This window comes from Myotis nattereri, assembly GCF_964212035.1.
Source record: "Myotis nattereri genome assembly, chromosome: 13".
Classification (NCBI taxonomy): domain Eukaryota; kingdom Metazoa; phylum Chordata; class Mammalia; order Chiroptera; family Vespertilionidae; genus Myotis; species Myotis nattereri.
Genome location: NC_138088.1, coordinates 38,731,196 through 38,755,697, shown reverse-complemented (window position 1 = coordinate 38,755,697; position 24,502 = coordinate 38,731,196). Strand labels below are relative to the sequence as shown.

Below are 24,502 nucleotides of genomic sequence, written 5' to 3'. Positions count from 1 at the left end.
CTCTGCCAGCAGAAGGCCACCAAGATCCCCAGGGGATCCAGGGCAGAAGCCCAACACGAGAGGACTTAGGCCAGTTCTGCTATGGGGGTTGGGTTAACAGGCTCTCATCCTCTTGTTTTGGGACCTGCATGCCTCTTCGTACCACTAGAGGGGTATAACTTTAAAAGTCAGGATCGAGTGCCAGGGGAGGGGGACAAGGTGGCTGATCAACATGCAATGGAGGCCTGAGGCTGGAGGGGCAGAAGATGTCTTGGCCTATATGGTCCATCCTGATGCTGTAAGAATTTGACCCAACTCCTAGAATGACAAGCAGACTTCATTCAGTTCGTGTGCAAATTCTGGTTGATTAGTAAGCTCTGCATTAAGAGGGACTATGAGGCCTGAATCTAGGCTCAGAGGGAAACAGTACACAAGGTTGGAGAGCCACTCATCCTGGTCTTTATCCTTCTAGAGCCCAGTGTTCTGCATGTGGCTGAAGAAGTCTTAGAAATTCTTCTCTACAGGTTAAGGTAGCTTGTTTAGAGGTACCGAGACCTCTCAGGTCACCTGTAGGGTGGATCTCGAGGTTGGATATCATAAATAATCAAAAGGCAAATCGTCAATGTGGACTTTTGTGTATTTGTGTGTATGTAGTCACACACATGCAGGCTCAGTGCACTTACTTGCTGGAGAAGTTGCTTTGCCTTGGTGCCTCCATTAATAGAGAAAACTGTGAAGGGCTCTGGACCTGGGACCCCATGCACCGTGACTCTGTGAGTCTGCAGACATTTTCTTTCTTCTGTACTAAACATCTGTTAAGGAAGATCACATGGTTTCTCATTCATTCTCATTCGGATGCAAATTCTAGGCTATATTCACCACTGAGGTGCTCATTCTTAGAGGTGTTTACAGGGACATGTCAATACAGAGCCATTCTAGCATCCCTCCCACCCTGACCCATCGTTTTGTGGTTGAAGAAGCGATGGTGTGTCTTCTTTAATAGTCTAGTGAGGATGTGTAGCAGCATACCACCAAACTATTAATTTATTTCACAAAACACTATCTCTTTCCATCATAAGTATGGAACTGATATCATCTAAAATGTACATTAGTCCTTATTTCTGAACTGACATCCAACAGTGTTATTGAGTTCCATCTCTCTTGAGGGCGCTGGACAAGAATTTTGGATGGTAAGATGATAAACAAAATATTCTAGTAAGTAAAGCACTTTCCTAAGTTCTGCGAGAGTCATTTGAGCAAATTACGGAACCGGAGGAGGGACTTGCAACTGGCATGTGAAATGTGGGTACTGTTGCAGGACTGAGCCCTTAACTTGTAGCGTCTGATCTAACTCCAGGTAGATAGTGTCAGCATTGAACCAAAAGCTAGGTCAGCCAGCTGGTGCCGGGGAGTTGGAGAAGCAACGCTGGAAAAGACACGACACATTTGGTGTCAGCAGAAGTACTGCGAGGAAAAACGGCTCTTTCATGGCACGTGTGGCATCTGCAGCTCTGATAGGTACTGAGGGTGACCAACCCGGGATTGTGCAGGAAGCCCTGCCTTGCCTTCTGAAAGCATCTGGCTCTTGCTCTTAGATGCCAGGCAGCCCAGTCCCTGGTTCCCAGTCCTCTGCACAAGGCAGGCAATACCTCCCTCCACTTTGGCCAAAGTGCTGTTTTTAACCTTGGCCACACACTGAAGGGAAAAGGTGGAGAAGTTAGGGAAACAAGGTCAGAGACAGAGAGAGAAGAAACTAACGAGGGGAGGGAAAGAGAAACGGAGAAGAAAGCCCGGCTAACTGATGGTGGCAGCGGCGGTGGTCGAGTCAGCGCCACCGTGAGCATAGAAGGTGCCTTTCCAGGGGTTGTTAGGACTACGTTAAAGTGTAAGGTTGATATGACAGTGATCAGGCTGTTAAGTGTGTAAAGAGGGATCGATGAACAGCCTTTAAACTAATTTTTAAAGAGTAAGCATAATGGAATGAACCAGTTTATTAAAGTGGGGTCACTGGTTTAGTCATCAACCCTGGATTATTGGAGTGAGTGCAGGTCCTATGGCTCTCGAATCTCAATGGACAAGAACCTTACCTGGGGAGCTTGTTAAAATGCTGATTCTGCAGTGATGGCACCTTTTGTTTAGAGTGTACCCTTCTCATCCCCACGAGTGCAGATTCCGTATCTCCCCAATTGCCAGGGGGCAGTTATGTATCAACAGCAGCACCTGGCTGCCACCCCAACCCTGCTCACCTGGCACCCACCCCTGGACCACTGAAGAAGCAAAAGATTTTCCTGGTCTAACCTAAAGTTTCTAGGAGAACTGACTGCTCCCTAGCAGGTTTGCTTAATTAACTTCTTCCCTACACGTTATTTTTGACTCATATTAAGAGAATGGGCTTTGGCCCAGCTGCTGTAGCTCAATGGATTGAGCATCGTCTCATGGACCAAGAGGTCCTGGGTTCAATTCCTGGTCAGGGGCACATGCCCAGGTTGCAGGCTTGATCCCTAGTAAGGGGCATGCAGGAGGTAGCTGATTGATGTCTCTCTCATCAATGTTTCTATCTCTCTTTCCCTCTCTCTTCCACTCTAAGAATCAATAAAAACATATTAAAAAAACAAACACAAAAAGAAACAAAAAGAGTATGGGCTTTAGCACTAGGTGAACTTGGGTTTATAGCTGTGTGACCTCGAGGTACTTAGCTCTTAGCTTCCTCATCTGTAAAACGGAGACCATATTCAAAGCTCTTTCATAAAAACGCTATTGAGAGGATTAGGTGAATTCATATATGTAAAGTGCTTAGATGTGCCAATGCCAGTTATTATTATTATTTCCATAGCTACCTAATGATCACCTTCCTGTATCATGAGCAAGCCTACCTCCAGCACAGCAATCCCCACAGACATGCTGAGTGAAACAGAGCTTAATTACCAAAGAGGCCGGCACGGAACTGCCAGAGGAGACTTCTTCCATCCTTCTGCTGTTTACGAATAAACTAGAGATTTCCAAGACTTCATTGTGGAGGTTTCGCAGCTGAAGATGTCGATATCCTGGAATAACGCAGAATTGGGAAAAGCCTGTTAGCCATGCACTGCGGAGCTCTGCCGCAAAATGGTAGGCAGAGGCCCTGGCTGGGTAGCTCAGTTGGTTAGAGCATAGTCCCGATCCGCCAAGGTTGCGGGTTCGATTCCTGGTCAGGGCACATGCAAGAATCAACCAATGAATGCATAAATAAGTGGAACAACAGCTGCGGCCACAGAAGCTCCCCGGAGGCCCACAGCAAAGCCAGTCCACCAGCCACCAGCTCCGCCTCTGCTCAGGATTCTCCATCCTCCCTGCTCTGTCCCCAGCACCCATCCCTGGCTTCCAACACTGAACTTCTGCCAGGCACTGATTCCACTCTCGGCCAGTGAGCCACTACCTCTACCGTCCTCCTCTTGGTTTCCTCTGCTCACTTCAGTCTCAGCTTGGAAAGTGCTAGGGGGGCCTGGTACAGTGGCTCAGTTGACTGGAGCTCGTCCCGTGCACCAAAGGTTGCAGATTCCATCTCCCATCAGGGTGTTGTTGGGGCACGTATGGGAGGCAACTGATTAATTTATATTTCTCTCTCACATCGATGTTCCTCTCCCTTCCTCTCTCTCTCAAATCAATAAACATATCCTTGGGTGAGAATAAAAAAAAAATGAAGTTACTTAAAAAAAAAAGTTCCAGGGGTGCAGTGGGTACTATTGGGCAGGGATGTGAGGGAAGAAGGACCAACCAAGCTCTCAACATCAGCAGCTGCGGGGGAGGCCATACTTCCTCAGAAATGTGAATACCTCGAATTTGAGGATAACGTAAAAGAAAACCTGTTATGAAATGTACTTAAATAGTATTCAAATTTGTGTTATTTTTTTCCTGCCTCTTATTTCAACTTTTTAAAAATGAAAATCTCAAACATACACTCAAAAGTAGAGAGAATGGTCTAAAGAGCTCTATGACACCTGTCACTGAGCTACAGTAATTATTTTTTATTTTTATAATATACTAGAGGCCCAGTGCATGAAATTTGTGCATGGGCAGGGGGTGGGGGGAAGATCCTTAGCCCGGTCTACACCCTCTTGCAATCTGGGACCCTTCGGGGGATGTCTGACTGCCGGTTTAGGCCCGATCCCACAGTTGGACATCCCTCTCACAATCTGGGACCGCTGGCTCCTAACTGCTCACCTGCCTGCCTGATCACCCCTAACCACTCTGCCTGCCTGCCTGATTGCCCCAAACTGCTCACCTGCCTGCCTGATTGCCCCTAACCACCTCTGCCTCGGCCCCCGCCGCTGTGTCTTCGTCTGGAAGGTTGTTCGGCTGTCCAGTCTAATTAGCATATTATGCTATTATTACAGATTTTTATGAATTTCAGAGAAGAAGGGAGAGATAGAAATATCAACGATGAGAGAGAATCAGTGATTGGCTGCCTCCTGCACACCCCCTACTGGGGATTGATCTCACAACCCCGGGCATATGCTCTGACAGAGAATTGAACTGTGGCCTTCTGGTTCCTAGGTTGATGCTCAACCACTGAGCCACGCGGGCTGGGCTACAGTAATTACTAACAGCATGATGATGCTACTCTACCTCGCTTTAGAGCCTTGAGTGGGATGATCCTCTGAGCAGTGACCGCCGAGCTGTTGTTTTCCACAACTGCAAAACGAAGGAATATGAGGTCTTCAAAGTGAACCCGGAAGAAAAACTGCTCGTTCCACATGGGGTTCAGAGTGTTCCGGTGGATGGGCTTTGTGCGGAAGTGGCAGCTGTCCAGCGGCATGCCCAGGATGTCGACCTCGATGCACGGGCTTCCTGTGCTGTTGCTGGGGCACACGTTCTGGCCAGAGACAATCTGAGGGAGGAAGCAAGGACCAGGTCACTGAAGATGAAAAAGAAACAAAGGCAACCTCTGCACCTCACTGCTTCCCTCCACAAAGAACACTCTGGAATGGACGAGGTCCACGGTGAATAAATCTGCTAACCTACCCCGCCCCCCCCGCCCCCCCCACCCCCGCAAAGCAGGAAGTGATTGCAACCACAGGCCTGGAATCATGGGAAAAGCTTCTTTTGTCACCAGCATTCACCTGTCACTTTCAACTGTCAAAATGTTCAAGTATCTTCAAAGCCAAGCAATTAAGATGAAATCAAGTTTCGCAAGAAGGCACAGGGAAATGGGGAGACTTTACGGAATGCAATCACAAATTGGTTGCGAACATTCTGTTCAAGATGTTTTAGGTGTATATTTTATAACTTCAAAGCTATTTTCTTTCTTTTTTTTAAAATATATTTCATTGATTTTTCACAGAGAGGAAGGGAGAGGGATAGAGAGTTAGAAACATCAATGAGAGAGAAACATCGATCAGCTGCCTCCTACACATCTCCTACTGGGGATGTGCCCGCAACCCAGGTACATGCCCTTGACCGGAATCGAACCTGGGACCTTTCAGTCCACAGGCCGACGCTCTATCCACTGAGCCAAACCAGTTTGGCGAAAGCTATTTTCTTGAATGGTTTAGTTTTCCAGCAAGTCACAGGGAATGTTTTAAAAAATTTATCCACAGCCTTCTGTACACAGTTAAACGTCTACTCGAGTCTAGCTAATCTGGTCAACCAGAGGAGGCCCCCTGCCCTGGTCTTCGGGAAGGAGACAGCAGAGGTGGTGGGAAAACCGGAGTGTGGTTCTCCCAGGGTGTGAGAGGGGTAATCAGAGGCTGCTTGGCATTCTTCCTTTGGAGGGAAACGGACAAGTTCTAAGGTTGGAGGGCAGCGATTAGCCATACAGAGGTCTTGTTCTCTGTCCGCTAAGAGGTAGCGACAGAATGGGGAAATAAAGTTGAATGATGAGCTGCCGGGGGCTGTTGTTAAGGGCAGTCTGTGGTGTTTTGACATGGGGTTAATTAGGCAATAAAAGAAATAAGGAAAGGCCCAGGAACGATACAGTTTAAATTGCAAGGAGGAAAGATATTTAATTGATTTGTATATTGATGCCCGTTTGATCTTATGAGAGCCTGTTCGAGTTTAAGATGACCTGCTCTAACAAGGAGCTCAACTTTTATGGGAGAAAATCAGAATGATGGTGCTGTGGGCCCTGGAAGACAGAATCACCACCATCAGCATGCAGGGGAAGCAGCCCCACCTACGGGGCACTGGCAAATGCAGTGCCTGGTGACAGCATACCTCAGCCACAGCCACCGCTTGTGACAGGTAAAGAAATCCTTCCGGGAACTAAATCTGCACAGACAGAACGGTGACACGAGAACTATGCAACGCCCTGAATCCAAAACCAACGCATATTCAGGAAGGCGGAAGCGCCTTGCCATCTCCTGGAGACAGCGCCACACTTACAGTCAAAGAGTAGACGGCGGGCTCCATGTTGTCCAGGTCTCTTTCCAGGGGAGAAAACTTCTGATACATGGGGCAGTTCTTGTCCCATAGAACTGGGGGTTTCAACACATAGCCACAGCCACCGTTGGCCTCAAACATGGCAGCGTTTAAATGTAAAGGGAGATCTGCAAAACAAAGTCAGCATGGCTTGTTACTCTGTCGCTTATGAATGTCAAGGTCAGAACTTACATGTTATATGCATAGCCCATGGACATGGGCAATAGGGTAGTGAAGACATGGGGGAAGGAGTGGGGTGACGGGGGAAAAATGGGAGAGATCTGTGATGCTATCAACAATAAAAAATATATTTTAAAAAAAGTAAAGTTCAAAAGAACTTTGTATCAATTTTCCCCAAGCTTAAGCATGAAGAAGGGACTGACTGAGTGGCTACCATGCGGCAGGTTGTTAGGTACGAGAGATACAACAGGTAACATGACCAAGATCCCTGTCTTTTCGGGGTTCAGTCTATGGGATAAGCCCAGTGTCTCACTCCCACCCAGGTTCTGCCTTTTAAAAACTCCTTTTGCAAATCAAAATTTACAACATCCATCTGAAAAAAAAAAATCTTTGCAATACCTCATTTTATACAGAATTTTAATAAGGAATAGTCATGGCATTTTCTTATCCCCGAACACTAAACCATGCAGACAACTGTATGGCCAATTCTTGCCTTTGCAAATATAAGATAAAAATCTTAATAATCCAAGACAGACTGGGAGAAAAGCCAGAAAAATATATCTTTCCATGAAATCTCAATTTCAACCCATAAATTACAGTACTTCTACCTCTTTTTAATTGCAGTTAAATATGAAAAAAATTATTATCACATGTGATTCACATCATGTCCATGATCCATCCCCTCCATCGTAAACCCTGGGAACCCTCATAACGGCTTCCAGTCGTCTGTGGCCAGCTTTTACTTGGCACGGTTCTTGGATGAACGTTGGACTCCCGCACTGGTTTGGGCTCTGACACACATGAATGCTCATCTGATGGCGCAAGTCTGTAGAAAGTTTGCCCAGATGAACACAGGGTTTATGAGGCACACCTGACAAATGTTCCCTCTGATAGATTCCTTCCATGTGCAGAGCCAACTGTGCTACATGGACCGACATCAAGGAAAAGTGTGGTGAGCACCACGGAGCAATAAGAAGTTAGCCTCCACATGTCTCGTGTGTAAAATTTTTTCCGTATACGTGGGGTTGGCTGGGATTGTAGGCAGGAATCCTTGGGGTCAGATGTCTAAGGCATAGGAAAGCTACGTGGGCTCGGTCTCCTTATCTATAAAATCAGTGCCCTGGACCCCACCTCTCAGGTCCGTCCAGTCCTGATGTGACTGATTCATTGAGGCTGTCTTGCCTGCAGGACGAGAGAATTCTCTTCTCAGGCCACCCTGTGACAGAGGAACATAGACCTGGGCTAGGATGGCTAAGAGAGCGAAGCAGGCTAGCTCATGCAGAGATGATGAATGTGAAATGGATATATATTACTAAAAATTATAGCAGCTCACCCTTACTGTGCTCTTACTGTGTACCGGGCCCCATTCCACGCACTTGACGTACATCAGTGCTTCCCATTTTATAGATGAGGAAACTGAGGCACAAGAAGTGAAAGAACCCAAGGCACACAGTTACTAAGTGGTGGATGCTGGGGCTTAAACCCCAGCAATCTGATCCAATCTCAACAACTGAGCCGCACAGTGTACACCCGACAGGCGTGTCATAAATGAGAAAACGTGTGTAAGTCTCTACCAAGCATTCGGCACATAGAAGATCTCAATGAACAGTAGGTAATAAATTATGATTATGATGTCAACTCCCATTGGGGTATGAAGTCTGATCCTAGGAGGTCTATGTCTATCCTTGTACTTTCCCAAACTTTTTCTTTTTCTGTTAATTCTCACCCAAGGATATTTTTCTGTTGATTTTTTTTTTTAAGGAAGAATGGAAAGGAGGTGGAGAGACAGAGAGAGACACATTGATGTGAGAGGAGAGACACATTGATTGGTTGCCTCCTGCACAGGCCCCGACCAGGGCTGGATGGAGACTGCAACCGAGGTACGTGCCCTTGACTGGAATCAAACCCGGGACCCTTCAGTCCATGGGCCATCACTCTAGCCCAGGGGTGGGCAAACTTTTTGACTCGAGGGCCACAATGGGTTCTTAAACTGGACCGGAGGGCCGGAACAAAAGCATGGATGGAGTGTTTGTGTGAACTAATATAAATTCAAAGTAAACATCATTACATAAAAGGGTACGGTCTTTTTTTTCAATAGTTTTATTCATTTCAAACGGGCTGGATCCGGCCCGAGGGGCATAGTTTGCCCATGGCTGCTCTAGCCACTGAGCCAAACCAGCTGAGGCTAATCTCATTTAGTAATCCAACAGGTAAAACCAGATGCAGGCGGAGCTGCTCATTTTGGAATAAAGTTGGGACCTCAAATCTAGCCCTCCAACTGCCCCTAGGTGTGGCCCCAGGACTCCACCTGGGGCTATCGTTTTACTAGTAAAACCCCTGCTGTCAGCAAGTGAAGGAGGGTGCATGATTCCATGTCACCTGATTGCCCATCTCAGTCAATGCCTGTGAGGCAGGTCAGGCTTATCAGTACCTTTATGGTCTCCTATTTATTTAAAAACCTTGTATTACGTAGGCACCATTCCCATAATAATGATGCCTATATTTTGGGGCTAAAAAAGTCATCATAAAGAGTTTGACAATCACTCAGGAAAGCAGGATCCATATTAACAGCGTTTCTTTTGATGGGGTCGCATGTCCTTACACTTGTTCTGCTCTAGGTGGAAAGAATGCCGAGGGACAGGTGCCAGCCATCACCAGGTTTGCATACCAGGCTCAAGTCAGTTTCCAAACTCAAGAGTTGGTTTCCTTGAGTGCAGACCTGGGCTATTCCTGGCTCCAGATCACCGCAGACCTTCTTAAACATGATGGAGCCATTAGAAATTCTGGGAAGAGATGACCCTAAGTCAATGGACACTCCTTTGGGGCATCAGGGTCCTCTGACATCCAGGAAGTGGCAAGGCCGATGATCCATGGAACACAGTCGGAGGCTAGAGGGACACTGGGAGAGGGTTCTGTTACTTGGTTGGGATGTTTCATGGAAAATCAAGTGCTCCCTAATCTAGGAATTCTTTGTAAAAATTAAAAGATAATGAGTCCAATAGACTCTGATCTATTTGGACTTGCAATCCACAGAAAAGTACCTAAAAACCCAAGAACCACAGGCTCAGACTGCAGTAGGGCAGAGGGGGATAGTCTGTTTCAGCTCAGCGTGCATTTATTGAGCACCTACTGCGTGCAAGATATTAGCCAGGCTCTATGCCCAGTTTGTGCAAATGAAGACCATTTTTACAGGTGAACACGGTGAAACTGCCTGTGGCTTGTGCTCTGTCCAGCGTGGGGATGCGTGTAATCATTGCCTGCGGCACTGGACCCGAGAGGCGTTATGGCAGCACTCTCTCTTGGGCTGGAAGACTCTGTGGAGAAACTTGAGGATGAACCATCAATAGAGCCATCTGTCTCCCCTGAGGAGGGAGCTCGAACATGTACTCCCAGATTGATTTGGGAGAGAGGCAAAGCCTTCAGGGGTGAGTGAAGGCCAAGCTGCAGCCTCAGTGTGTGCTTCGGGACCTTTCCTCAGTGTGGTGGTGGAGGGAGCCAGGAGGGGCAGCTCCTTTCAGCGGCGGCTCCCTCTGCCATCGGTGGAGCCAGTGTGTCTGCACCAGCCTTGGCACGCCCAGGAGAGCGGGCACATCCAAAACCAAACGCATTTCCATTTCCTTGAGAAAACCATCTTGCTAGTGATTTCACTTGACTTAAAATATTTCAGTATCATAATAACCAAGGGCGCCGAAGGGCTACAGACAGGGTCAGAGATGTGAGCCCGCAAGCCACTTGGGACAGATTGAAAAGAAACTTTTACAACTTTGAAAATATTTCATTATTATTTCCACTTGCGAGTCCAAATCCTACTGTTTTCATAACTTATCAAAAACACTTCATCATCGTTAACGTTTGTGGAATGCTTTCTCTGTGCCAGCCACTATGCTAAGTAGGGTACTTCACCTGCATCGTGTTATTTAATTTCAATGGAAAGAAGCAAATATAACAAGGGCAAACAAAAAATAAAAATGCGTCGGCAGGGTCAGCCACACATGGGCACTGTTGGCACCAGTACCAGGTGGCTAGCTGGTTCGAGAGCGAAAGGTGGTTTGACCTTGGCTGGAGACAGGGCTATGCTGTGGCTGGCGGGTCAGCACAGTTGCTTAGGATCTGATTCAGGTGACGCGAGAGGAACGGGAAGGCCGCTTGGCTGTCCCAAGGAAAGACTGTGGCTTCTGAAGGTGCTTCGAGGAAACATTCCTCATCGACTGTTTCTTTATCTTCTGCAGCTCCCTTCCTGCCCCCATAACCAAGTAGAAGCAAAATACTTTATCCTCTCCACTCCCAGCGTCCTTGAATTTATTATTACTAGTCATTCTGTGACCTTGAGCAAATCAATTGCTCTGTGCCTTGGTTTGCTCATCTGAGGAATGGGGATCATAAAGGTGTCCACCACTTAGGGCTGTTGCAAAGATTAAATCAGATAATAGGGGGTCAAGGAAAATTCAGCACGGTGTCTGTCGCACGGTAAGTGTGCAATGAATGGTAGCTCTTGTTCTGGACGTCAGGCCTCATCAGGTATTCCTGCTAAGAGAGTTTCCTCAACAGTGGAGAAAAACTAACACTGCTTTCTTGGTTCGCACACTTGTTTTCTCCATGTGAGCTACTCTGGGAGCAATGACCATTATTCTCCATTTCAATCTCAATGGGTAAGAAGAAGCTAACATGCAATTTGCTTGGAGTGACAACTACTTATCCACTGCAAGGAATAGCTTAGCAAGACAGCTTACCAAAGGGTGTTAGTAACTCTCTGCCCCAAAAGGTCTTTAGACACAAACTAGACACGGCCCTAAACAGGGTCTTATTTAAAGACACAAAAGAGTAGCCTTATGTTTAAAAAAATGCTTTAAAAAGGGAGCAAGAACAAGAGATTACTAGGGACCTCTTTAAGGTTCTTTCCTATCACCTTAACTCTGAAACATCAAGGGCACAATTCAGTATCAAATGCACCGGTATTTTTGCTCTTACATATGGGGTGCCCCAGTCTGGCATCTTGCCCCTCTTAACTAAAATGTTGTTTGTTGAACTATGTTTCCTGGAACATAAGACCAGAAGGAGAGAGGTGAGGAGAGGCCGTTACCATCTGTCTGGTAGTTGAGTGCCACGAGCTGTATCCCGTGCAGCCAGAACATGAGAGGGTTGGGGTTGGAGGAGTCGATGCGGGTGGCAGCCGGGTAAGTCCTCAGCAGCTGGCAGGCGGTGTGCTGGATCAGTTTCTGAGAATACCTGCGACACAGACGTTTGGCGGCATTTTCATTCAGCGATGAGATATGGTAACATTTGGGAGTTCTAATGATAGCGCTGAGGGACGTGGCTGGGCTGAGGGGGGAAGAAGACTCCTCCCAGGCCTGTCGCATTCCTTCATAGGAACCTAAACCCCCCAAAAGATTAGCCTCAGATTAGTGCAGGACACTTTAAATGTTTTAGAAAGATAAATCTGAACAACATCTGGGTAAAACAATTATAACCATGTAACACATCAGAGTAGATCTTAATGGTGTTACACTATTCAGTTACGCTACAGTAGTGTTATGCTATACTTGAGTTAGTCCACCACCTCGAAACAAAATGATAGTTATTGAGCTTTAAAATGAGTGCAGAAGCACCAATTTAAGTTAAAAGCCTGGAAATCCTTTGCCTCATCTATCCTGTGGATATATTTGAACAATACATGGCAATATATGTACAAGGGTATTCACTTTAGCATTTGTTATAAGGAAAAAACAGCAACAAAAAAACCAGGAAGCAATCCAAATGTTCTACCAGTGAGGAAGTGGTTAAATGACAGTATATACACAATGGAAAACCACAGAGGCATAAGGAGAATAAAGTAGATATATGCTCAGAAAGCTGTTTGGAAAGTTACAGCAATATAAAAGTTATACAAATATGCTCGGTTGTATCCCATTGGGATCATCTTAAAAAGAATCTTATTCTTCTTGAACAAAACACAATAAACCTAACAGTGGTTACCTCAGGGGACTAGAACTGAGCCATTGAGAATAGAAAGGAATTTTAATCGTACCCTATATTGTTTGAGTTTTTTTTTTTAACTATGAGAATTTATTACTTTTATAATAAAAAGTAATTAGTAATAAAATGGATATATCTTCTGGAGTTATAATGGTGACGAGAGCAGTTCCAAGAACCACTAGAATGTTCCAAGGTGGTTCCAATTTTTCCCTATTGAGGCAAACACTGTTAGAACATCTTCAGTGAAGTGCTATTTTTTAGGAAGTTAAACATGTAAAATTGAAAAATGTTTCTACTACACTTAGATAACATAAACATTCATGGAAATAAAAAAAAAATATAGAAAAAGTTCAAGGGAAGTGCTTCGACAGTAAAATGTTGGACTTATCCAGCATGCGGAATCGAGCAAAGGTATCGAAAGAAGGTGACTTTACTTTTTCCAGATGTTTTGTTAAGTGATGCCGTCTCCCCAGGGCTCATTCTGCCCGGATTGTTGCCAAAAATGGACTTCCTGCTTTTCCTTTCTTTTCCTCTGTTAGAGCCAGATGCATTTAGAGTTGACAGGCCTGTTCCCATAAAATGAAAATAAATAAGCCAAAAACTACAAGCGAGGGAACTCGACATTTTCCATCCCTGTCCATGTTTACTTTGAAGTCTTACTACTCCCTGGTAACCTGCTCAGAGGACCCACTCGCATTCTCAACACCGTTAATAGCAGCATTGCAGGCTTTACAGTGAAGTTTTTATCTCTGTGGGCAAATGTGACAAGAACTGCAGGGCTATTACAGAATGACTGCAAAATAGCACCCACACCCACCTGATGGTGCACCAGAAAGATTTTGAAAAACTGCATAAAAAGAAAGTGCTCCAGTCAACACTGAATTATCAGGACCGAATTATTCAATTTTGAGAGATGAAAGAATGGCTCGGAGCACGAGTTTTAGCATCACATTGTCTAGGTTGAATTCCTGCCATTACGAGCCCTGACTTAATATCCACCTTCTCTGTTCCTCAGTTTCCTTATCTACAAAATGGGTATAAAGATAGGAACTCACAGGCTTAGTCTGAGGATTAAACAAGAAATATGTTAAATGACAGTGATGCCTCACGGCTTCTCTTTCTCACTCCTGGTCCAACCACTCCCTGACTCCTTCCTGCCTGGCACAGTGCCTGGCACGCAGCAGCACTTTAACAGATATTTGCTGAACGAGGAAATGAATGCACACCATGCAGACCTGGATCCAGTGCAGGAAGAGTGAGTTAAAGGCACCAGGCAAGCCCGTGGCCTCCCAACTGTTTCCACTGTCTACATTGTACCATTAGATCAGTGGTCGGCAAACTGCCGCTTGTGAGCCACATGCAGCTCTTTGGCCCCTTGAGTGTGGCTCTTCCACAAAATACTGACTTCTGCGCATGGGCCACGAAGTTTCAATCGCACTGTACGTGCGCGCCCGCACGTGGTATTTTGTGGAAGAGCCACACTCAAGGGGCCAAAGAGCCGCATGTGGCTCGCGAGCCGCAGTTTGCCGACCACTGCATTAGATAATAATTCCTTCAGCTGGAGCAGTGTTCAGGAGGCCCTCTTTGAGATGAAAATACACCTTCCAAAAACATCATCAGAGAAGACAGGATAAAGGAGTGTTTAATAAAAGCAGAGGCTTTGGGGTTTAAACCCAGTTCCTAGTGGTGTGACCGCCCACAAGCTACCGAACCCTCCGCACTCCTTGCTCACCTATAAAAGGGCTGTGGTCACGATGAAATGAGATCATGTATATTTACATACTTAGTAGAGTGACTTGTTCAGAGAAAGTGCTCGGTTCATAGCAGCTATGGGGCTTCTAAATTTTCTCTCTCTGAATTATCCGTAACCACAAAGATGTGCTAACTTGCACTAGTGAGTTTTCATGCTTTATCTTAAAAGTTTGTGTGAACTTTGCCCTCTACACAATGATGTAACAGTAGATTTTCTCCCAAGTAAAACTGATGAGAGGTCAGAGTGAGGCCCATGTTCACTCTGGGAGTTTGGCACACATCCTGGCCCACGTCGACATTCCCCAGGGATATGTGGGACCTTCTGTGAACAGCCTGGCTTGTTCTCTCCGGGTGAGGCGAGGAAGCAGGAACACGGGCTGGTGATCAGGAGAGGGGAGGAATCTGCTCTGTTGGCTCATCTATATATGTAAAAGCTCAGCGATCTTTATGGCGGAACGACTGGAACAACCAGAACGACCAATCGCTATGATGCACACTGACTACCCAGGGGCCAACGCTTAACGTAGGAGCTGCCCCTGGTGGTCAGTGCGCTCCCACAGTGGGGGCGCTGCTCAGCCAAAAGCCAGGCTCACGGCTGGTGAGCACAACGGTGGTGGTGGAAGCCTCTCCCGCCTCTGTGGCAGCACTAAGGAGCGGCGAGCCGAGAGGAAAGGAGCGAGCAGGCGGGCGGTTAGGAGCGAGCAGGCGGGTGGTTAGGAGCGAGCAGGCGGGTGGTTAGGAGCGAGCAGGCGGGCGGTTAGGAGCGAGCAGGCGGGTGGTTAGGAGCGAGGGGTCCCAGGTTGCGAGAGGGATGTCTGACTGCCCCCCCCCCCCGAATAAATCTTGTGCATCGGGCCTCTAGTTTATCAATAAGAATAGCAACCGCCACCAGTTCCAGCGAGCCAACTACCTGTAGATAGCGTGCTAGTCACATTAGGTACTTTATTGTTAATGTTTACAACAACCCTGCAAGTGAGGACTGTTCTGTCTCTTTTATTGGAAGGGCCTCTGACGTGCAGAGAGGTTAACTAACTGCTGTAGTCAAGGACTGAGGAGTGGAATCCTGACACTGAAGCGGGTTCCTGACTTGGGGAGGTTACTGTACTTCTGGGGAAGGTCGCGCCATGTGGTCTTCATGCTGCCTCACTGCTCTGAAGATATTTTTGCACAAGCCTCTGTGGATGGGACTTGGGATGGTGAAGAGTGAGATGCATTGAAATGGATAATGTAGCAAAATTAAAATCCATAGTGTAGCAAAATGAACATTTTATGGTATTTTCCCCCAGAGCATCAGAACAAATAATAATCATGATAAAGATGTAGAAGGTAGTATAATAATGATTCTAGCAACACAATTTAGTGGTTTTGAGAAAGGAAGTAAAGTTGGGAAAAGAAAAATGTCCGAAATTTCAATTACTAAAAAAATTAAGCTACATATGTCTTAGAAAGACTGCGTGCCATTTAAACACTTTAAAAGAAGAGCATATTGGGAATCTATATCTATAAAAGCCTAAGTGACCATTCAACTGGTAGCACACTGACCACCAGGGGGCAGACGCTCAATGCACAGGCATGGAAACATGGAACAGACTGATGAATCTCAGAAGGAAGGGGCAGGGGGAAAGATGGGAAGAGATTAACCAAAGATCGGCCTGTGGGGATCAGGGCAACTGTGGACTGGGCCTCTGGCATCCCCCGAGGGGTCCTGGATTGCAAGAGGGTGCAGGCCAGGTCAAGGGACCCCACCCAGTGCACGAATCTGTGCACACGGCTTCTAGTTTTAAAAATAAGCCAAATAACGCCATGTGTAGCCTGTGCCTCCAGTCAGAGGTTGGACCCAATGACCTTTGACTCTTCCAAAATTTGGGCATTTTTGCTCTTTATCTACTCAGTGCTTGAGAAGAAAAGACCAAGCCTGTGGGATGGTTTGGGTGTAGTGTGAGCTGAGTTTATAAAGAACAGGAGAGGCAAAGAGTGTGATTTTTGAACGAAGTGACCTTCACACTTGTTCCTGTGATGAAGGACATGCAGGCCATGAGGTTCTTTTGACAGGAAAAGTATTTTTCCTCATCATAAGAACACTTTCACCAGCTGCAAATATGATCACATTGTACTTATGTGAAAGAAGGCCTGGTCTGTGAAACTACACCTAAATGGCTAGGTTCCTGCATGTCTTCGAGATCTCTGCTTGCTAATTATTCATTCATATTCTCCTCAACAGAATTTGCCAACAGGTAAGCAGCAGCAGCTCCCAAAATCTCTCTCTTTATGGGAGAGAGCTTAAAATTGAGAAAGTTCTATTTATGATTTTTTTTCCTTCTGGTGTGTAAAAAGACAACTATTACCTAATTTTTAAATAGCCCAATACCTCTGTCCCAATTTCAGGGCAGAGTGTGAGAACTGATGCTTAAGATAACCCTCTGGGAGCCAGGATCTGCATTCAGACCATATTGAAAAAAATGAGGGTTGGTATTTTAACCCTCTCCAGGCCAAGTTTGCTAACATTTAGACAATCCCCCAATTCCAGTAGCTTTCCTGTCCTCTGCAAGGGAATCCTTTTTCAAGGTAGAAAGAGGTAGATTTTTCTGACTTCCTAGGTTATGGACTCTCCTGTTTGCCCTCCACCTCCTGCTGTCCCCTTGCGGGATGCACACTGGGTGAGCTGACTGACGACAGGCACTGACAAGAGAGGCGAGGCTGTGCAATGCAGATTGACAGGCTCCAGAATCGTAGTTATGCCATTTGTTAGCTGAAATGGACCCCACCCCCTTTTTTAATAGCTGTTTATCAGCACTTTACTTCTAGAAATGGCCAACTGAGGAAACTTTTTCTCCCACTGAAACGCCCCTTGTGGTTTGGGTGGAGCTCAGGGGTAGGGCAGGTGACAGAGGCCTGGGACAGTCTGAGCACTGCCTGCGCTGGGCCACAGTGACTAGTACAGGAATGGGCAGAGGACCCAGTGAAAAACAATCAAACTGCTGCAGAAAGTTCTGGAAGAGCGGCTTACACTGAAGCTGAACTTGGGAGCATGTAGTGCTGGCCTGCTGCAGCTGCCTTTCAGCCCAAAGGGAAGAGGGCCAACATGACAGAGACAGTGAGAAACAGGGAGAGGGCCCTGGATCAAGCCGTACCTGAAACTTCTGTACCCATTTTTCAATACATGAGCCAATAAGTTTACTTTTTGTGTAAGCCAACTTCTGCCACTTTCAAAGAAGAGTCTTAACTGCTTTACTCTGAAACCTAGAGCCAATTGCTTTATCTCTCTCAGACTTTGTCTTATTTAAAAATGGGGAGTAGATTGGTGACGTCAGGAGCACAATGCTGGGCTGACCGCAGGAGTGTCAGAGAGGCCGTGAATTCTGTTTGGAGGTATCTTTGAGCTCGCTTAGATGCCATGAGCAAAGCTCACCCTCCTGAGTTGAAAAAAAAAATTATGGACAAGAAGTTATCATTGAAATTAAGTGGTGGAAGCCATGGCCAAGGAATATTGCAGGGATTTGGTCCCTTTATGAATCTTGTGATAGGTGAATGTGTGGAGATGGCAACTGGTGGGTAACAGAACGACAGTGGAATGGTGGTAATACGAGGACATAGTATCAGCATGTTAGAAGCCTCGGAACGAGCACAAAGAATGGCTGTGTTTACCAGAGAAATCAACTGCTTCCATATGTCCCCTCTCCTCAGCACCTGCTTCACTACAATATAAAAATCTAGTCCTGTCCATTTTCACATTGAACGTTTGTTAAATAAACTTTTGTATTTGTCAAAAAAAAGGGGGGGGAGGGTGAATAAACCCAATATCTCATTGAATTATTATGAAGGCAATAAGATGATGTATGTAAAATACACAAATCCTGGTACTTAAATGCTTAATAAATTTTAGCTACTAGGGGTTATGAATATTACTATTTTATTATCATTTTCATTATTAACTATTATAAAAAGACATAATATGATCTGGAAAATAAATATTTTATGGTATTTTCCTCATGAGCATCACAGCAAATTATAATAACAAATATTTAGGATGTATTGTAACAATGATTTCAGCAACACAGTTTAGCTATTTTGAGAATATTTACAATACCCAATTAAATAAATAGCATATTTTTATCTCTTGGCACCTTTAAATGTTTTAGAAGAGCTTGACTTCTCTTACCTGGGAATTTTACTGCTTGGCAATAGATGACAAGGTCGGAAAGCTCTGGTGCAATCTGTCTGCTTTCCTTTTTATTCTGAGGAAGATAAAATTCTTCTCCCAACTCCATGTCATACACCTAGCAAGGGGAAAATTACACCAGTTGACATGGAAGGTATATGCCACCCAGAAACCCTTTATCTGCTGCTTTCCCAGTGGGTTTCACCTTGCTCTACATTCACCCCTGTGTCCTAACTCCTTTCCTAGAGTAAAGACATTCTGAGAGCAAGAAGTGAGTCTGACGCCCGGGTGCCGTCCAGTGTGGAACAGTCAGTGTGTATTTGCTGAATGAACAGAGAATCGAGCAGGTATCTTCTGTGGCTCACATTTCTGATATTTTATTCTTTTGTTCTCTAACATTCTCACTGCAATTACGTCTACAGATTTGCTCAGAGCCTATATTCTGTGAGGCACTTGAGGATAGAGTCTGGGTATTTATTTTATCCTTCTATTCTCAGTGTCCTTCCTCGGTTAACACTTCACCATCTGGCCCCGTTCATCTTCTTGGTCATCCCCAACATCTTCAAAACTCCTAGCGATTCCTTGAACACACCCGGTTGTCCTCTTGGCCTGCATGCCGTTTCTGTCTGTTTGGCTAAATCTTCCTTCTGCAACATCATCTTCTTAATGCTCTGAGAACATTGTGAAGTCACTGCTCTTTTATTTACCTACAAGCATTGTTGATGGGTTGGGCTCCATCACTAAACCACCTCCTGCACCACCTCAGTGTCTGCCACCCAGTACACCTTCAGTAGGTATTGGCTGGATGAATCAATGACTAACCTTCTACAAATGGCAGGTGGGTGTCCCATAGCATCACCATGTGGGCTTTGGCATCTAAGGGAAAGTGAGGGGAAAGGTGAAGGGAAGGGGCAGGGAAGGAGGAAATCCCACCTGAAACTGACAAGAGTGTCATGGTCCAAGTGTAATTTAACAGAAACCATTCACCCACCTTTCCTTTGTTGCAAGCAGAGTTATCTGCTTTCTTTATCCTCTTGGGGATTTCTTCATTATACTCAAACTGAAGCTTGTCGCTACACGATTTACTTTCAGGTCTGTCTTCTAGAATGTTATCTGAAAATGAGTTGGCAGGCTTCAGCGCACAAGAACCAAACGCTTCACTCAAGGGCTACGTCTACGTCATGGCAAGGATACCCAGACACTTGTGCTTGTTGTGAGACAAGGCTGGCTACATGTTACCAAAATGATGGCTTGAAGTATAATTTTTAGATTTTGTTAAACAGTGTGCTTATTTTTGATTGCATGGATTCATTTGCCAGTAGTTTTGGTACCACACAGACATCATCTAAATGAGAAGGCTCGTTTTCATATAGATGACTGGCTCTGTGCAAAGATGACAGAAGATGCCCTGTGTCAAGAAGCTCTCGGCACACGGGTTGGGGAAGGATTTAGTGGTTGAAGCACTTCTAGATGGTGAGTGGTCTAATCACTCTCACTTTGAAATGAAGCTATTAGCCTCTTTTACCTCTAGAAATGTCAAAACCAGAAGAAAAAAGACATTGTCACTTGCAATGCAGTTTTCACAATTATACTTAATTAAAAAGTAAAGTTTTCATACTTGTCTATCAATTGACTAAGTGAGAATCTTAGGGATAGGAATTGAAATATATCTAAAAATATGCAAAGTATGAGAGATACTTCTATACTTTGGTCTTACGTTGAATTTCTATTCAAAATGTCTTTAAAAGTGTTAGAGGTACATCACGATTATGTTCTTTTAAAATGAAAAACATGAAAGCACATTTCTCACCTCGGATTTACTATCTCATCAGACCACAAATGCTTAGACCAAAATATCGTTATACCAAATCAGGGCTATGCAGGCTGCCACGAGGTAAGTGAGATCAATCATTTCACTACATTTTTATGCACGTAAGTGTCACAACGTCATACTAATCAGGCCTAAGAAACTGGAAACAGATGGCGGCATTCATGCAGTTAAATGGCCAGTTCGAGTGGCTTTACCTTCCTGACAGTTAGGAGCAGGAGAAGCAGTAAGGACATCTGCTACAGAAAAACAGAATCAGAAAGGAGATAAAAGTAAGAGAAATTAAGACAAAAAGCCAGATAAATTAAACTCAGGTATGAAGCAGAGCATAAATAACTACAGCTTAGGTGATAAGATAAATGAAATAAGAACTCTTCCATCGATGTACTATTTTGACTACTAAGGGATGCAAAGGCTAGCAATAAAAGAAGCACAAACATTGTTAATGTGTAACATGCTGCCACACCCACATTTTGCATTAATACTCCCAATAATACATTATGTCCACTGGATATAAGTTGATTAATTTTTTTAGGACCATGTAGTCATTGTGATAGAATATTTCTATATTAAGTTGCCAGTTCAAATCTATACTCTAGGGCATGTTCAAAGCTAGTCAGGATAAACAGCAAAGCTGGAAAAAATTAATTGATATTTATTGAAATTTAATTAAACAGTCGCTTAGAACTTACTGGCTAAAAGCCAGAGTAGTGGTTCCTGAAACACATGAGCCCCATGTACAACACCCTTTAGATTTTCTGGAAGCAATTTTGGAATTGCCACATTTTTATAGCAAAGGAGGCTTCAGACTAATTCATTTTATAGATGTGGAAACGGAGGCCTGGGGCTGTCACAGAGATAAACTGTGGCCCCAGATTCTCGAGACGGATTCTCAACCTGGGCTGCTTGCGAGGGCCTCAGAAGGCCTGTGAACACTCTTGCAAATTTATGCAGAAATTTGAGAGCACGTTCATTTCTGAGGGGACTGGGCACAGCTTCCAAGGGACCTATCATTACAAGAAGCTGATGAAGCTGGGACTGGTCCTGCCCACAGCAGGCAGGCTTCTCTGTCCTCAGCTCAGCTGGAGAAAGTGAAGGTGGTGGAGGGAAGCAGAGAGGAGTAAGGCAACACACACCACCACCAAAAGTGCAAGAGTGACAGGACCCGTACCAGGAGCATCAAGAAGCCTGCACAGGCCAGACTTCAACATGTCACGGCATAACTACGGGCCCGTTTGGGAATCAGCCCGTCAGAGCAATCTTTCAGTGAAATGGGAAATAACCCCGTGGCGGCAGAGGGTTTGATTGTTGTAGGTCCTAACTGTTAGTGCTGGAAGAAGGGAGAATGTCAGCCAACATGTACAGAGCCTTCTCATTACACACCCGAGGGGCCTAAGGCCACAGTGTGAAAGGACAATGCCCAAGTCTCACAGTCCATGGGGCAGACCTGGTGGCCCCCCCCCCCTCCATGTATACCTCACCCAGCACATGCTGGTTTTAGAAAAGCACTCTACTACTATAGATATTCAGTGGAGTAGGGTTTAAATTTTACTCTCCTGAAAACATAGGCATACCTCATTTTATTGTGCTTTACTGATATTGCAGCTCTTTACAAGCTCTTCCACCAGCAAAAATATTATGACTATTGCGGTGGTCTGGAACCCAACCTGCAATATCTCTGAGGTATGCCTGTAAATCAGAAAGATCTTTCCCCAACCTGTTCATTTTTAATTTGCATATCAAAACACCAATAATAATAATAATAATGAAAAGCCAGCTCCTTTCTTTTTTTAAAAAATATATTTTTTATTGATTTCAGAGAGGAAGGGAGAGGGAGAGAGAGATAGAAACATCAATGATAAGAGGGAATCATTGATAGGCTGCCTCCTGCATGCCCCCCACTGGGGTTTGAGCCCACAACCTGGGCATGTGCCCTTGACTGGAATCGAACCTGGGACCCTTCAGGCTGACGCTCTATCCACTGAGCCAAACCAATTAGGGCGCCAGCTCCTTTCTTGTTATTAAAAGCACAGAAAAAAACACACAGGATGACTTATGATAGAGAATGGATGTATCTGCCAATGCACTAACTTCTTACAGAAGGAAATTACTTCTGGATTGGTTGATACCTTAAATATCAACCAAAAAAGTTGGTTTTCATTTCTTATCTGAATAAATTTGTTTTTCTATGGGAAAACATCACCATGACTGTTGTAGGGACCCACGGGGAAGAATAAGTCAATATAGAAATATTCATATTCCCACAAATTTTCAAGAATATAATATAAAAATTATATTTTTCTCCCTCTTTTAACCTCCCCATTAGAGAATATGACCCTCATATAATCTGATGGGATTTCAAATAAATAAATTGGTTTTTAGTTGATGGTATGAAGCAATCAACTAAAGATAAATATTAAATGGATACAAAAATTCCATTTCTGAATGTCTATCTGGAGGAAACAAAAACAATTCAAAAGGTATCTGCATCCTGGCCAGTGTGGCTCAACTGGTTCAGCATCGTCCTCTGCACCAGGAGGTTGCTGGTTCACTTCAGTTCAGGGCACAAGCTGGGTTTCAGGCTTGATCCCCAAGTAGGAAGAGGCAGCTGATCCATGTTTCTCTCTCATTGATGTTTCTATCTCCCTTTCCCTAAAATCAATAAAAACATACTTTTAAAAAAGATATATGCATCCCTGTGTTCATTGCTGCATCATTCATAATAGCCAAGATATGGAAGCAACCTAAGTGTCCATCGATAGATGAATGGATAAAAAGGATGTGGTACATATATACAATGAAATATTACTCAGTCATAAAAAAGATGAAATCTTGCCATTGGTGACAACATGGATAGACCTAGACCAGTGATGGCAAACCTTTTGAGCTCGGCATGTCAGCATTTTGAAAAACCCTAACTTAACTCTGGTGCCGTGTCACATATAGAAATTTTTTGATATTTGCAACCATAGTAAAACAAAGACTTATACTTTTGTTATTTATTTTATATATTTAAATGCCATTTAACAAAGAAAAATCAACCAAAAAAATGAGTTCGCGTGTGTCAGAGGTTTGCCAACACTGAAGAGAGTATTATGTTAAGTGAAATAAGTGAGAAAGAGAAAGACAAATACCGTATGATTTCACTTATATGTGAAATCTAAAAAATAAACAAATAAAACAAACAAACAAAACAGAAACAGACTCAAATACAGAGAACAAACTGATGGTTGCCAGAAGGTAGGGACATGGGAGATGAGTGAAAAGGGGAAAGAAGAGGCACAAACCTCCAGGTATAAAAAAAAGTCAAGGGGATGCAGTGTACAGTACAGAAAACAGATTATCATAGTAACTCTGTATGGTGAGTTACTAGATTTATTGTAGTGAGGACATAAGGACATAAATGTTGAGTCACTATCCTGCTCACCTGAAATTAATATAATATTGTATGTCAACTATACTTAAAGTTAAAAAATGGACAGACTAGAATTGTATTTGGAGGAGGGGGGCGCACAAAAAGACTGGGTTGTAACTACTGGCCATGGTGGAGGTTCAAGGAGCCAAACATGACTAGGAGACAGTTCTGCTGCGTGAGAAGCAGATACCTGGAGGGCAGTCTGGCTGTCTTAGTGCCAGTGGTGAGTGGTCCCTGGTCAGTGCATAGATGCACATTAGCAAAACAATTATCTTACAGCGAAGTAATGCATTCCACATGTACAATATTTACATAAATAAGAACGTTGGCATATTTTCCTTACTACACTGTTGTCTTACAGAATTTGCCAAAGTAAAACAGTCTATCATCAGCAATGAGACCTGAGAGGACATTTTGTAATCTGTAACAAATGACACTAATTTAGTGCAAACAAAACACACCCAAAACTTAATTCTCATGTAAAAAGAATCCTTTACCTGTAACAATTTCTAGATAACATTATTTGGGTGACTTTTTTGTATTGTGCCATTAGCTTGCCCATGTTTTGTCCCTTTGGTGGGGCTGGGAGAAAATGTGTCATTGGTTTAGTAATGTGAGAAGGAGGTTGGTGGGGTAAGGAAATGATGCCTCTTTCTTTTTCATGCTCCTAGAAATCAGGAGTGAAAGCTGTGAGAGGGAGAGCGGAGAGTACAGGAACATCATGCTGCCCCCTGCAGGTGATGCAGGAGACAGCAACGATTCCGCCACAGTCTACAATTCCTGCTGAGAGCATCAATGAAGTCAGAAACCGCAGAGAAAC

At 44.5% G+C, this 24,502-nt stretch overlaps 1 protein-coding gene and 1 pseudogene across 2 annotated transcripts in view; one reads left to right on the top strand and one right to left on the bottom strand.

Moving 5' to 3' along the window:
• PLCE1 (phospholipase C epsilon 1) overlaps nucleotides 1–24,502 on the bottom strand; it is a 260,258-nt gene that overhangs the window by 12,074 nt on the left and 223,682 nt on the right. Inside the window, exons 20-28 of the mRNA XM_081104349.1 lie at nucleotides 20,465–20,506; nucleotides 19,431–19,552; nucleotides 18,440–18,557; nucleotides 12,963–13,094; nucleotides 11,636–11,926; nucleotides 6,340–6,503; nucleotides 4,585–4,846; nucleotides 2,905–3,023; nucleotides 663–791 (exon numbers count right to left, since the gene is read on the bottom strand). Coding sequence (XP_080960475.1) covers nucleotides 663–791; nucleotides 2,905–3,023; nucleotides 4,585–4,846; nucleotides 6,340–6,503; nucleotides 11,636–11,926; nucleotides 12,963–13,094; nucleotides 18,440–18,557; nucleotides 19,431–19,552; nucleotides 20,465–20,506 — 1,379 coding nt within the window. The remainder of the gene's footprint in view (nucleotides 1–662; nucleotides 792–2,904; nucleotides 3,024–4,584; nucleotides 4,847–6,339; nucleotides 6,504–11,635; nucleotides 11,927–12,962; nucleotides 13,095–18,439; nucleotides 18,558–19,430; nucleotides 19,553–20,464; nucleotides 20,507–24,502) is intronic.
• Nucleotides 17,675–17,986, top strand: LOC308529147 (small nuclear ribonucleoprotein G-like; annotated as a pseudogene). Its single transcript has one exon. The product of its transcript is annotated as a small nuclear ribonucleoprotein G-like (transcript).